The 15,323-nt window shown below is 31.1% G+C and overlaps 1 protein-coding gene across 4 annotated transcripts in view; it reads left to right on the top strand.

The window, feature by feature from the left end:
* LOC110098672 (protein DGS1, mitochondrial) overlaps window positions 1-15,323 on the top strand; it is a 91,753-nt gene that overhangs the window by 74,892 nt on the left and 1,538 nt on the right. For 3 of the 4 annotated variants that reach the window (XM_020825573.2, XM_028697065.1, XM_028697066.1), the window contains one exon: window positions 234-588. The exons of the other annotated variant lie outside the window; for it this stretch is intronic. In XM_020825573.2, coding sequence (XP_020681232.1) covers window positions 234-354 — 121 coding nt within the window. In that variant the 3' untranslated portion in view covers window positions 355-588. Of the gene's footprint in view, window positions 1-233; window positions 589-15,323 lie in introns of those variants that run through there. 4 annotated transcript variants of the gene reach the window in all.

The raw sequence follows: 15,323 nt of genomic DNA on the forward strand, positions 1-15,323 counted from the left end.
TACCTTGGAGCTTCCAAAGCTTATGGCAGGATCCACTATTCATCACATTCATCAATCTTGGCCTCTGTGAAGCAAACTTTTTATTTTCAAAACAAGGGACATAAGAAAAGGAAAAGCTAGAGGCAAAGTGAACATGAGAAGTTATCAGATCTTTCTAGTTCAATGAAGGTGTTTGTATGTGGTTGGATTGGAAAATTTAGCTTCATAACTCTTTTTATTTTATTTGGGTGCAGGCTGAGACAGGATATTATTAAGCTAATGAAAACAGAAGTGCAGATTGATCACAAACTTGCCGTTATTTCGCGCATGGGGAGAATGTATGACTGCCTTCTTCCATACTCAAAACAGCGTTAATTGGCCCTTTGGCTGTATTTTGCCGTAGTTTTCTATAGACAATGATCGTGTAAAATACTCCTTTGTTTTTGTAGTCATCCGAAGTTTAAAATTTTGATTATCACCGTCTGTTTTGTTTAATTGGTCCTTAACCACTCATGTCAATGCGTTGCTGCACTGAACTAGCATCAGGAATATCATTTGCCTTCTTTGATGGTTCCTTTGTTTTAATTTATTTGAACAATTATATGGTCATGTGACTCATGTCTTGTTGGGCTCTGGAAGAGTATAGACAATGTATTGTAATTCAACCTTGGCCACTAAGGCTTTGTTTGGGATCGCTTTTTTATTGTTTCTTAAATCCACTTTTAGTACAAAAATTTTAATTTTTATACTAAAAGGCTACTTTAAGAAACAGTAAGAAAGCCATTTCAAACGAAGCCTAAGAAAATTTGAAATCACGGGCTTTTGATAAAATAAAATAGGTTGTTACAAGGCTTCATTTTTTTTTTCTTTTTTCTTTTTTCTTTTTTTCTAGATCTTATGTATCTTCTTAGAAGCTAAAAAGAAAATGAGAGTTTATCAATTTCCTTGATTTGACCTTGGTAATCATTGACCATGACATGTTATTTATTGATTTTATCTTGATTGGATGGATGGTAAATCAGTTGACTGCTTCAAGTCTTTAAATATCTCTTAACTTTTTCTTTTCTTTTTAAAGACCATGCCTGAGCTTTTCTCATATCTTTTGAATATATAAAAAAAAAATCAAGAAGTTCACCAGCAAAAAGATTTTGGCAATGTTGCTGGAAAGCTTTAAGGAATGATAGAAATGCAAATGTGTTGGTGATTCTTCCTCTTTTTTGTATCAAAATTGGATCAGACAAAGAAGCTAGAGAAAGCCAGAAAGATGAGCTTATCTGATATAACTAGATTGCTAAGGCCATTGTATGTAATCTTTTTGGATTAAGGCTTCGTTTGGAACGGTTTTATTATTGCTTTTTGAAGCAGTTTTATGGTACAAAAATTAAAATTTATGTACCAAAAAGTTGTTTTAAAAAGCAGTAACAAAGCCGCCTAACTCTTTAAGGAGTGGATATAAGTTGTAGATTCTCCTTGTCTGGGTGATTCTTTATGTAGTTGACGATGAAACTTCTTAACGATACCACAGTTTTGTCAGAGTATTGAGGCTGAGGCGTGAGTTGTTGATTTCTTGAGGCCATTTGTTGAAGAAAAGGATGAGTATGTTGAAGTAGCCACTAGTTTAATGGAAGAAGAAAAGAAAGTCGATTATGATGAGTTAAGGCGCAAAGAACATCACAGGCTAAGACTGAGATTTCTATTGAAAGAGTCGAGTTCAAATTCACTTAGTGTCGAGCTAGTTTCTTTTGTTTCAATGAGTAGATTTGAGATTTTACTAAGTATACTCTCTTCAAGCTAATCTTGAATCTGAGAAGGCAAAAATTGCTGAGAATCTCTGAGGTTCATATTGTTGGAGAAGCCATATGGATTAGATTGGTTTAGTTGGGATAGATGTTTGATATTCTTTCTTGTTTTCATGATAAAGTTTGCCCACCCTCAAAAAAAAAAAAAAAATATTTAGAGGGGACATTTTGGGCATTTAAACTGGTGAGCTATGAGGCTCATAATGTTATGCAAATTTAATAATAATTTAGATGCAATATTATAAGAAATCATCATATTAAAATTATATTTGAATCAATTAATCATTATTTGCAAAATAACACAAGGATTATCCTTTTAATTCTTTTGAAGTAGGTATAGAATATCAATGTTAGTCTAAAATTTTGTTTAAACTTTTATAAGAATATTCAATGAATTACAAGTAAATCTGACATAAGAATATTCAATGAAATACAAGTAAACATGATATTATTGTCATTAAACTACATAGAGGTGTATTTTGTCTTTTTAGGGGTCTATTTTGCCACACCTATTATGCATGTATTATGTATGGATCTCTTTTAGCCCCACATGCAATGTAAGTATCATATCTTAGGTCCTTTTTGCCCCACTTGTAATTACAGGTATCATATTATTTTATAATCAATCTTTTCTAATTTCATATTTAGCATACTTTAAATACTTGTAATTCATACTTATTTTGTATTGTTGCATGCTTTCATAACGATCTTTCTGTTATACTATTTACATACAAAGAATGTGTTTACAATAGACAAAGAATTGAACATCTTTTCATAATGTTACCAAGTAAGAAAAGTTTTAAACATTCATATTTGATCTTATTTCAAACTCCAATTATTCATATGAATATACAGTTGTTTGTACATGAATATTTGAATGTATGCTCATATTCACTATTGAAATTTTAATTATGCGTTTATCTCTTCAAACAAGTCAAGTAACATGGCATGTATCTAGAATTAATAGTTCTTGCTTTTGTAATTTTAAATGGCATGTATCTAGAATTAATAGTTCTTGCTTTTGTAATTTTAAAATTTACATAACTAATCTCTTTGACAATCTATCTCCTCAAATCCTCCACCACGTACTATTCTTCGTTTGTAAGTTATCTACAATCATCTATCCAATTCTATGATTTCTACACTTTAAAATTCAAATAAATTGCATAAAATAAATTTATACTAACATAGTCATTTACCTCGTAACCTCCCTTCGATGAATCCTAAAATACAATTTGTGTAAACTTCTTCAAAAACTTGTACTAACCTTTACAAATTTATCAATCACTTTGAAACAACTAAATTTACTTTACCTCATATTCTTCTTTCCTCAATTTTCTTATCTTCCTTTCTCTTTTTTTGTTTCACTGAATTGATCACAGTTCACTCACGGCAACAATAGTCGTTATGCTTCTTACTCCACCAAGAAACCATTCTCCTCAATGTTATTGATTTCTCACACAAAAATTTCTCTCAGTTAACTATTGTTCTGCTCACATGATCCACAAGTCATGCTTCCCAATTCCTTCAACACATAGAACCGAATTCCTCCCTGCAATCGATTTCCTCTTCACCTTATTGTGTCGCACTCTTTAATCAAAGCACTGTGACGAACACAAGAATGGTGCCTCAACCGCCTCTTTGCACAAACTTTTATTTGGTCCGGTGTAAGGATGCAGAGGAACATCCGGTCGTAGGCAAAATCCCGCCTATACCGAGGTGTACCGAGTTTTTTAAAAACTCGGTACACCTCGGTATAGGCGGGATTTTGCCTACGACCGGATGTTCCTCTGCATCCGGTCGGAGGACGTAATAATCCCGACTCTTTGCACTCACCACAAGCCGCAATTCTTCCCACTATTTCTACTCCGCTTTACCTAATTCCTTCACTACCTCAAACGCATCAACAAGTAACCATAAGCCTTTATATATCTTCTGTCACAATCCAACCCAATATGACCCAATATCACATATTTTATATCGTGTCCGACTGTGGCAAGGTTTTTGGTATCAGAGCATTCGTTGGAGAAGTGAATTATAATATAGCCCTATGATTTAATTTATAGAAGAGTGAGATGCAAGGTTTTTGGTATCAGAGCAAGTTTGGACCTTTTGAGTTCAGAAGGAGTGTACAACCAATAGTAATTTCTTCTGGATTAGATAAAGGCAGAGTTGTTAATTCTTGGGGTTCAGTGAGAGAGGCCCTATTATGTTCGTAGTGTGGTAAAATACAATGGTTAGTGTTACAAAGCATTAGGCATGTATTTTTGCTGTGGTCAATTTAGACATAGGATTGTTGAGTGTACACAAGATGGTTTTGATAAGGTTATGACATCTTCCTCTTACCCGTACCCATCCCTTCATTTCTATTAAAATGAAACTACCTAATCAAATAGATGCTTCCTTTTGATTAATGGGTGGATGAGTGTAAACAGTAATATTATTAATTAATATATCGGAATTACTATCAATTAACATTAGTTTAATGGTTAACAAAAATTGTTAATTATTTACTTAATTCTTTAAAAATAATTATTAGCATTAATTAGCATAACAATATTCTGTGTTAATAGTCATTAATTGCTAATCATAATTGAAAGTAATTATAAGTTAAAATTGTAGGAAAGAAATTCGTTAAAATTTAATAGAAGTTAATGATTTGGGTATAATTTAATTAAGCAAAAATTATTGTAATCTTACTTGGAATTTAGGTTATTACAAATCTTCCCTCTATAGAATATTGTCCCTCAAATTTAACTTTTCATGTTTCTTAAAATAGGCAAGGATACTTCTGTCTCATGGCCTCTTTTTCCCATATAGCCTATTTTACTGGCCTGTGCTTTCATTTAACTTTCACATAAAGAATTATTCTACTTCTTAATTTATGAATAACCCTTTCTATTATCTTTTCAGGTTCCTCAGTATATGTCAAATCATTTTGAAGTTCAATTTCATTTTGAGTCCCTGAATTTCATCTTTAACCCATTTTTTGAGCATTGACACATAAAAATATTATGTACATTAGACATGTCTATAGGTAATGCTAGTTTGTAAGCAACTTATTCCACTCACTAAATAATCTCAAATGAGTCAATATAACGAGGAGTGCATTTTTCTCCTTGACCAAATCTAGAAACACTCTTCATTGGTACAACTTTTAAGAACACAAAATCCCCAACTTCAAATTCTATCATTTTATGCTTAGGATCATATTATTTTTTGCTAACGATCCTAGGTTGCTTTTAATTTATCTCTAATTAATCTGATTTTTTCAGTGTCTTGATTAACTAACTTAAGACCCAATAATTATATCTCTCTAATTTCAAACTAACTCAATGGAGTTCTGCATTTTTTGTCATACAAAGTCTCATATGGAGTCATCTTGATACTTTATTGGTAGTTATTATTATAAGTGAACTCTATCTATGGAATGTGTTCTTCCCAACTACCTTCAAAATCAACCATACATAATCTTAACAAATCTTCTAGCTCATGAATTAATCTTTCTGATTGACCATCTATCTGTGGATGAAATGCATTTGTGCCCAAACTTTCATGAATACTCTTCCATAATTTGGATGTAAAACATATATCCTTATCTGACATAATAACCTTAGGAATTCCTTACAATCTGATAATTCCTTCAAAAATAACTTAGTTAATTTCTCCACTAAATTTGTCTAAGGAATAGGTAGAAAATGTACTAATATTGTTTATCTGTCAATCACCTCCCATATGTAGTCGTGCCTTGATATAGAAAATCTTGTAATAAAATCCATTGCTATATCTTTTCATTTTCATACTTGAATTGGTAAAGATTGTAATATGCCACTGAGTTTCTGGTGTTCATCCTTAACAAGTTGACATTTATCACATTTAACCACATTTCTGCCACGTCACTTTTTATTTCAAGTCACCAAAATAGTATCTTTAAATTTTTTATACATCTTCATGCTTACATGATGAATTGAATAATTTCAGTTGTGAGCTTCATTTAAAATTTTCTAAATCATATATGATTCCTTTGGTATCCACAAATACTTATTGCTCCATATTTTCCCCTGATCATCTACACTAAGAAAATCTTTCTTTTGTATGTTTTCCATTGATTCATAAACTTATGATAATCAACACTAGACTTCAGAGCTTCACTAATTATTTCCTCTGAAGATGGATAAACATTTATTTGATTTAAGCTACCTGAATCCAAATTACTCTACATTTTGACCTCTAGTTGTAATGCTTCCATATCTTTAATTAACTCTTCTGCTAGATTCAACATATAATTTATCAGTTCTATAGACATTCTACTTAATGTATTTTCTACTATAATAGCCTTGTATGGGCAGTACTAGAAGTCAAGATCATAATCTTTTATCAATTCTAACAATCTTCTCTATCTTAGATTTAATTCCTTCTGAGTTAAAATATACTTTAAGCTTTTATGATCTGTAACTATTTCACATCTCATCTCATATAAGTAGTGTCTTCAAAATTTTAATGCAAACACAATTGTAGCCAATTCTATGTTTTATGTGTTTGATAATTCTTTTCATGAGGCTTTAACTATCTAGAAGCATAAGCAATCACCTTTTTATTTTGCATCAACACAACCCAGTATTTCTAAAGAAATATCACAAAATAGTTGAAATCCTTCAATATCAAATGGAATTTTCAATAGTGGTGTGTTAAAAGCTGCTTTAACTCTAGAAAACTCTGCTCACAATCCCTAGTCCATTCAAATTTAATGTCTTTCCAAGTCAACTTTGATAAAGGTAAGGTAATTTGAGAAAATCATTTTACAAATTTTCTATAATAATCTGCTAATCCTAAGAAACTTCTGACCTCTGCCAAATTAGTTGGTTTTTGTCATTCTATCACTGTTTTTATTTTTTTTGGATCCACTGATATACCCTCTCCACTAATAACGTGCCCCAAGAATGAAATTATCTTCAACCAAAACTCACATTTAGAATATTTAACAAATAATTTATATTGCATTAATAATCCATGAACAAATTTCAAGTGATCTGCATGATCTTCATTATTCTTAGAATAGATCAAAATATCATCGATAACAATAATTACAAATTAATCTAAATAAGGCCTAAAAATTCTATTCATAATATATGTAAATATTAATGGGGCATTAGTGAGTCCAAATAGCATAACCAAAAATTCAGAGTGCCTATATTTGATGCCAAAAGATGTCTTCTCAATATTACATTTTTTCACTCTAACCTGATGGTAACCTAACTGCAAATTAATTCTAGAAATATGGAAACACATGCTAACTAATTAAATAGATCATCAATTCTAGGAAATAGTCATCTTATTTAACTCTTTATAATCAATACAGAGTCGTATTGAACCATCCTTCTATTTGACAAATAACACAGATGCACTCCAAGGAGATATATTAGGTCTGATAAATCCTTTTTCAATCAATTTGACCAATTGACTCTTTAATTCTAGAAATTCCTTGGTTTTCATTCTATAAGGTAATTTTACAATTAGATTTGTTTTAGGTTGTAAATTAATTAAAAATTCTACTTAATATTCAAATCAGGAGTAAAAATAATATGTTTCACATGAAGTTTTTTGTAGAATATCTCAGATATAAAAGAATAAGATACACTAAAATAAAAGTAATTTAAGTAGGTAAATTTAAAATATTGATAGTACATGTCACCACTTCAGAAGATTTCATATTTTCTTCAGAAGTTAGAGCAAAAACATGGGCTATTACTAATCTCACTACTTCCCCTAAGGCTTCTCCCTAATCATAAAAGCTAATTGATTCATTTATGGCTTAGTACCTCTGTACTGATCTATTCTCTGAATGCCTTTTAATTCTCCGACTCCTTGGACATTTTTTAAACAATTTTCTCTTGATATGTCCTGACTCCCCACATAGATAACATCTTCTTGAATTCATTAGACATCTTCCTGGATAAGACTTCCTATAATTTGCATAAACTTGTATCACACAAAACCCTACAAGCTGTTGTTGTTGTCCCTGATGAATTTTTTGCCTTTTTGATTAACCACCTCGATATAATTGGCCTCTTTATACTATCAACCTCCTAGTTTTGTGTTACTATATCTATATCATGCTCGAAAATTTTAGCACTTTCAACAAGTTCAGTAAAATCCTTTATGCAAAAAAGAATTAGAGGTTGGCTTAATGAATATTTGAAGCCCTTTAAAAATCTATAACATTTTTAGTAGGAGTATCGATAAGCTATGGGGCATATCTCGATAGAGATGTAAATTTTATTTTGATATTAAATCAGTCTTGGCTCCTTTCTTTAGGTTGATAAAACTTTCCTATATTGCATATCTTGCTAATGGAGGAACATTTCACTCCTTGAAAACTTTTTTGAATTCCTTCCACATAATTAGATCCTCTACTTTACCATAGATTTTTTTTAGATGTTATCCCCTCCACTATTGATCTTCCTCACCTTCTAGCATAAAGATTGCATGCAAGAGGTATACGTCTATTCTCAGGACATCTCATTCCTTTCAAAATTTTCTCAATCCTTATGATCCAATCCTCAGCAGTTCTAACATATACTCCTTTAAATAAAGGGAGTTTTAAACTCTATAAGACTTTTAAATGTTTATACTCCTCTGCACTAACAAGAGCACCTATCTCTATATATGCACTGCTACAAGGAGTTGTAAAATTAATTGGTATAGCTACCGGTGTAACACTAGGTGTTGTAGATCCTACCAAAGATTATATATTTTCCATCATCTGCATCATCATATTCATCATCATTATTTGCATCATATTCCTTGATATTATACTGGCAGATTCAAACAATAGTGGTGCATTGTTTATTCTATGTGTAATGCATTCAACTGATGTAATATTTTCAATACCTTTAGATCTTCGATCATGCTGATATGACTGGCCATTAGTTCCCTGAGGTACTCTTTCAACCATCAAATCCATAATGTATTACATCCAAAATTATGCATTTATTCAATCATGTATATACATAATAATATGTTACTTTTATATGTTATTTGCAAGCAGGATAGAAAGTTAGACTTATTACTAACTTAAAACACAACTCTCTCCTAGGCTTTGTAATAGTTCTATCAGATTCAATCTTGTTCTCTTAAACAACTAAATTTTCTTAAGCTTCTATAATCTAATCCTCAAAATCTTAAAATATGGCTTTGATACCACTTTTGTAACATCTCACGATATCCCTTACTAGTAATATATAGTACCACAGAATGTAACATAATATTCAATCTTTACATATAATATTTTTCATCAATTTCATACTTGAATAAAAACATCCACCAATAAATTTACTAATTAAAGGGAAGAATTTAATAATTCTAATTACAGCACAACAATACTTATATAACCACTAAATAATCATAATGTTTCATCACATCGTATATACCTTATAAAAAAACATCAAAAATACTTCTAATCATAAAACCTAAAGTTTCTAACACTTGACTAATCAGTCTCAACTTTCTCTATACATTTTCCTGTAACAACAACTAGTATAAAAATTGGTGAGCTATATAGGTCAAAAAGTTATGCAAATTTAATAGCAATTTAAATGCAATATTATAAGAAATCACAACACTGAAATCATATTTGAATAAACTTACCATTATTTGTAAAATAACTAGGGCTGTCAATTCGGGTTGCCGGGTCGGGTTCGGGTCGAACCCGAACTGACCCGAAGTTAAACGGGTCGACCTGAACCCGACCCGTTTAGTTATACGGGTCCAATTGCTGAACCCGGACCCGACCCGGGTTAGACAGCCCTAAAAATAACATAAAATCATATTTTAGATTACCCTTTAATTTTTTAAAAGTATACACATAATATCAATATTAGTATTCTAAAAATTTGGCTAAACTTTCATAAGAATGTTCAATGGAGCCTATGTAAATCTGACATTATCTCCATTAAACTATGTAGAGGTCTCTTTTATCTCTTTAGGAGTCCCTTTTACCCCAGCTACTATGCAAATATCATGTCTGGGGTCCCTTTGCCCCACATGTAATTGCATGTATCATATTTTCTTATAACTAATATTTTCTAATTTGATATTCAGTAAACTACAAATATTTATAATTCATACTTGCTTTGTATTATTGCATTCTTTTATAACGATCTTTCTGTTATGTTGTTTCTATACAAAGAATGTGTCTACTATAGGTAAAGAATTCAACTTCTTTTCATAATGTTAATCATAATTAATTGCTAATCATAATTGAAAGTAATTATAATTTTAACTTGTAGGAAAGAAATTTGTTAAAAATTTAATATAAGTTAAACTTTTGGGGATAATTTAACTTAGCAAAAAATTTTGTAATCTAATTACATGGAATTTAGATTATTACAGGCCTAACAACTAGTTTGATTTTGGATGGTCGTTTCTAGCAACCAAAGAAATTGTCCCTCTTCAATCAATTTTTTCCGTTGGATGGTTGGATCGACAACCAATTTCTGCTTTGAATGGTCGTTTCTAGCAATTCAAGGGAATTGCCCTTTTATGAGATTTGATGCTTAGGATGGAGTTTTGACCATTTTGAATCCCTTCTTTGTCCCTTATTTTGGAGTTTTCATTATTTCAGTCTTTGGCTATAATATGCTTTTTATTTTCAGCTATTTTCTTAGTTTTGTTTATAGGAATTGAAAGTTTTTCGTATTTTTCTTACTATTCTGCTGTGTTTTTACCTATGTAATTTTTTTGAAAATGTATCCTTAATTCTAGGAAAGAGATAGAGAGAGAGAGAGAGAGAGAGAGAGAGAGATTTTCTTTTGAAATGTGTATTTGTATTTTTAATAATTTTCCATTTATCTTCCTTCTATGTTAGCTCTTTACTTCTTTGCAATTAATAAATGAATTTATTTTTTAGTTAACCTAAATATCGTTGGCTGGGATTAACAAGCTTCGACGATCATGGCAATCTTCTTTTCATTATATTTAATTTTGGCCAAGGCATCATATTGGATGAGCTTCATGTTTTGTTAGAGCTTTCATTTTTGCTAGGCTTGCCATTAGAAAGGGCTTCTCTGTGTCTCAAAGTGAAGGGGAAGAAGGGGTATAAATTTTATGGCTTGACTTTTTATACATTAGATATGTAGGATTTTAGCATGATGCTTTATTTATGCAACTTTGGGGGAATTCAAAAATATCATTAATTTTTAAAAATGATGGTTGAGTTGTTAAGTATGAAAATAATAGGTTTTTTACTTGAATAAGGTTATTATTTTATTTTGGTTCATCATAATTTATTATTTCCTTTAAGTAAAGCCCAATCTAGACAACTTTGATTAGTGCATACTATATGTCTACTTCAGTGTCATTGCTCTATTGTAGGAAAAATTATTACGTGTGGAGTCTGGTTATGTCCGGATTTCAATAAAAATGTGACACGTGTCCTTATACACAATATGTACAACTGTACACATAATATATAAATCATAAAATTATGTACATAGTGAGTACAAACTTATATACATAATACACATTGTGTACACAATTGTACACACTATGTATAAATTTTACACACTGTGTCGAAGGACACATGTCATGTTTTTATTGGAATCCGGACGTAACTCTACGTCCGGACTCTACACGTAACCTATTATAAAAAGTAGTCTCGTAATTTTTATACTTGACCCTAAGTTTAAATCAATATGATATCAAGCTTAAATTAGCCTACCTCTTGTTTAATTAATAGGGTTGCTTTTATGATTCATATTTTTATTGATCTTAGTTTAACTTGTTTCGAGTTTTCAATTTTACATTTTGCCGACTTTAAATGTAATAAATGAATTTAGACATCACGATTTAAACCATTTACAGCGAACACAAATACTGCGGATTCAAATTAATTAGTAGGTATTTAAATCGCTGCAAAAGGTCCTAAAAAGTACTGTGAAAGTCTGATTTATTAGTAGTATATATATATATATATATATATATTAAATATATTAATATAATATATATAATACTATATTAACAATCAATTGATAAAAGTCAAATTCTATCATGTAAGACCATAAATTTAATATTGTAATATAGGTTCACTTCAGCTAGTCCTATATGATCATTTAATATCATATGCACTTTTGAAATTATGCTAAAACCAACTTTTAATTTCCTAAGACCATTAATGGCTTAATAATGCGAGATATTTATTTGGCAAATAGTCAGACCTGATATATCCTATATGCACTTCCAATTTAAGCTAGTAGGCCCATGATCTAATGGTAGCAAAGGCTTAGTAGTGGAAGAATACTCAATAAAACAAATGCATAAATCCATCAAATCCTTCAGATATAATTATTATTATATATTGATATCTATAATCATTGAAAATAATTAAGAAGGTCAGTTTGGATATTGACATCTCATCTTGGCATTCATGGGCTTAGCTTGGTGGGGCACATGAAGTCCTTCTTAGATTGATGTAGTTGAAAGCTTCTTCCTGATGCTGATAAGGTGACTTAGGCTAAGATTGTTAATATGAGCATTTTAATAATTATTTTTTATAAAAAATAATATAATATCATACATCATCAATCAAATATAATTATATATTATTATTATTATATTATGTATTATTCCTTTTATAATATGTATTATTTTGCAATGAATATTGTAACAATTAAAGTTTACGATGGGAATGAAGTAAAAGGAGATTAATTCTATGGATTTGTAGCATCAGTATTAGGGGACTGATTGTTATTACTTTGTAAGAGCTTCATTAGGTTGATCAATAGTTGTTTTAATTAGGTAAATGTGAAGAAAGGACTGTGTAATTGTTTATTTAAGAAATTTGTTGATTGAGATTTTTTGCTTTCATGATTTATTTGTATGATAGAAGCTGATGATAAGCAAGAAACTTGTTTTATGTAGCCACAATCAAGTAAGGTTTTTTATGAGTGAGGAAAAAGTTACTTTAAAGTAAGATGTGGAGAGGTTTTATCTTGGTAGACACAAGCATGAAGAAAGCTAAAACAATTGTAGTGAATACAGGTTGTTAACAATTTGATTCGTTCCTCTGCTCTACTCTCTCTCTTTTTAATAATTTTTTGGCTGGCTTTTTGAAAATGTACATTATTAATTTATATCACTGTCGAGAAAAATAATATCCATAAGGATTAACATTTGTTAAACTCTTTTTTTATTTTTTCTTTTTGAGGAGGTGATACAACTAAAAATGCAACCTAGTCATGGAGATTTTCGAATTTTTTTTATCATACCCATTGTATTGACATATTCGACGTAGTGAGGCACTTTTTTCTAAATAAAAATTTAATTCGTGGAAAGTTACATAGAACAACATATTTTTATTATATTTCAATGCGCATAATATATTGTAAACGACGGGTAATTATGAGTCGAAAGCTTAGTTCACAGCTAAACGCACAGCTTAGTCACCTTTATAGAATCTCAATGTTGTTGCTCGAACTCAACTGCAGATCATATCATCGTATCATTCATCTGAACGTCAAATTTATGTCTGGATGGATTAAAATTAATTTACTTAGCTGGCATGATTGATGATTGCGAGAGTCGAGACACTGATGTTCTATCACAGCAACCCAAGCGAAATATCAAGACTCTGGAGCCTTGTAACTGAGATGATCAATAATCTCGTAAAGCTGCAGCTTGAGCATAGAGTATCAATATAGTGCCTAACTCGGCTAGAAGCAACGACTAACAAGTTCAGAGCATCACTTATAAATAGTGCACACTCAAAATAGTAACGTATTATATGAGTAATAATAGTAATGAATGTCAAATAAAGGCTAATTAACATTGATAACACTGCACATTATGCAAACTACAAAGTAATTTTAGTCATTATTTCCTTTGATCTATCTACCAAATATTATATATTTAATTCTTAATGCTTGTTTTATCATAAGGGATGCGAAGGCATTAATGCTTAACACCCTCAGTTGATGGTTTATGATCAATTTCATGGCTCATGCATTAGGGTGTCTTGGTATTCAACGAACAATTGGGGCAAAATAGACCATCATATATGCAGCAAAAATCCTCTGGAACACTCTTGTAGTGGATTACATAAAATATTTTTGTGATAACGATGAAGCGCGACATTTCGTGAGCCATTTTTTGGCAAAAAAAAAAAGGAAAATTATTGTTTTCTTAGCTAGTTGATATCATTAGGGTGATAACCAACCATTAAGAATTAAGAAGAAGATGTAAGGTTTCGTTTGGACTAGTCTTTTCTTTCCTACTCCTCTTAAAGCATTTTTAACTCTTAAGATAGGGCAGTAAAAAAGGTCACCCAAACGAGCTAATGGTTCGGTATCTGTTCTTCATCTCATTGAATAGGAAAGCAATGGCTCCAGCTATAATCATGATAATAAGCGTCCAAGCTTTACCCCAGGTTGATTTCTTCCCAAAAATATAGAGACGCAGGAGCTTGCAAATTATTGGATGCTCGCATATATTCTGGAAGTGTTCCCTGTTTATGGTAAGACAAACGTTACCCCTGCTTATATGTATGGGTCATATTATAAAGGTCCCTTCATAAAGCTGTAAGCCATTATTGCGGAGATCTAACAATGTTTAAAAAGTGATATTTGATTGTAGAGCTATACTATAACTCTTATTTATTTGGAATGTATGGGCAAATAGGTACATGCCCTTGTAAGGCTCGAGAATGCAATTCCTCACCTTGTTATCAATCTATGCTATAATCGTCTTGGTACCATTCACCTATTGCCGCTGCCTGAGGTAACCAGCATGTCACCTCGTTGTCCTGTTGTGTGCTATGAGTCCTCCAATATAATAGCATTCAAGTATTCAGTCCTCTTGACCTACCTGATCGCATAATGACAGCCTCTGACTAACCATGTTGCCTTGAGTTATATGCCTACTGACTCAGTTATCCTAACAACTATCTTGTAACTATCACCCTTTACGTCGGCCTACCACTATCCTTCTCCAACAATAGTCTTTGCAACATTTCCTCTAACTATGTCCACACTTGGTCTAGATCCTCTGATTCATGAAGTCTCTAATCTCAGTTCATCACCCTAAGTATATATCAATTGGGTTTGAGATGTTCTAAACTTACTACATAGTCTTCAGTCTTTATTTTTTTTTTTTTTTCCCATTGTATGTTATATCAATTCTTTTTTCTATGAATTGCTATTTCTCCCATGGATTATTCCTCATCAAGTCAAGTCAATTAAGTACTATTGTGTTACTATGTTTGAATCATTCCGAGGCATCCTTACACTTGGTGGGCTTACTTGAATTGGCCTTGACTTATAAGTTGGTATCCTAATAACTCTCAATATTTTTTCAATGACTCATTTCATATCACCACCTTCCTCTGCCTATAAGTCATTATCATTTTCTTAGCAACTCTATGTTTAAAGACTACTCAAAAATAAAAATAAAAAAATAAATAAATAAATCACCATCCTCTCTGTTAGAAAAATAAGTTTCCGCAGCTGATCATTTAAAAAATATATGATCTATATGACATGGCTAAAATCCTCA

This window comes from Dendrobium catenatum, unplaced genomic scaffold (genome assembly GCF_001605985.2).
Source record: "Dendrobium catenatum unplaced genomic scaffold, ASM160598v2 fragScaff_scaffold_860, whole genome shotgun sequence".
NCBI lineage: Eukaryota > Viridiplantae > Streptophyta > Magnoliopsida > Asparagales > Orchidaceae > Dendrobium > Dendrobium catenatum.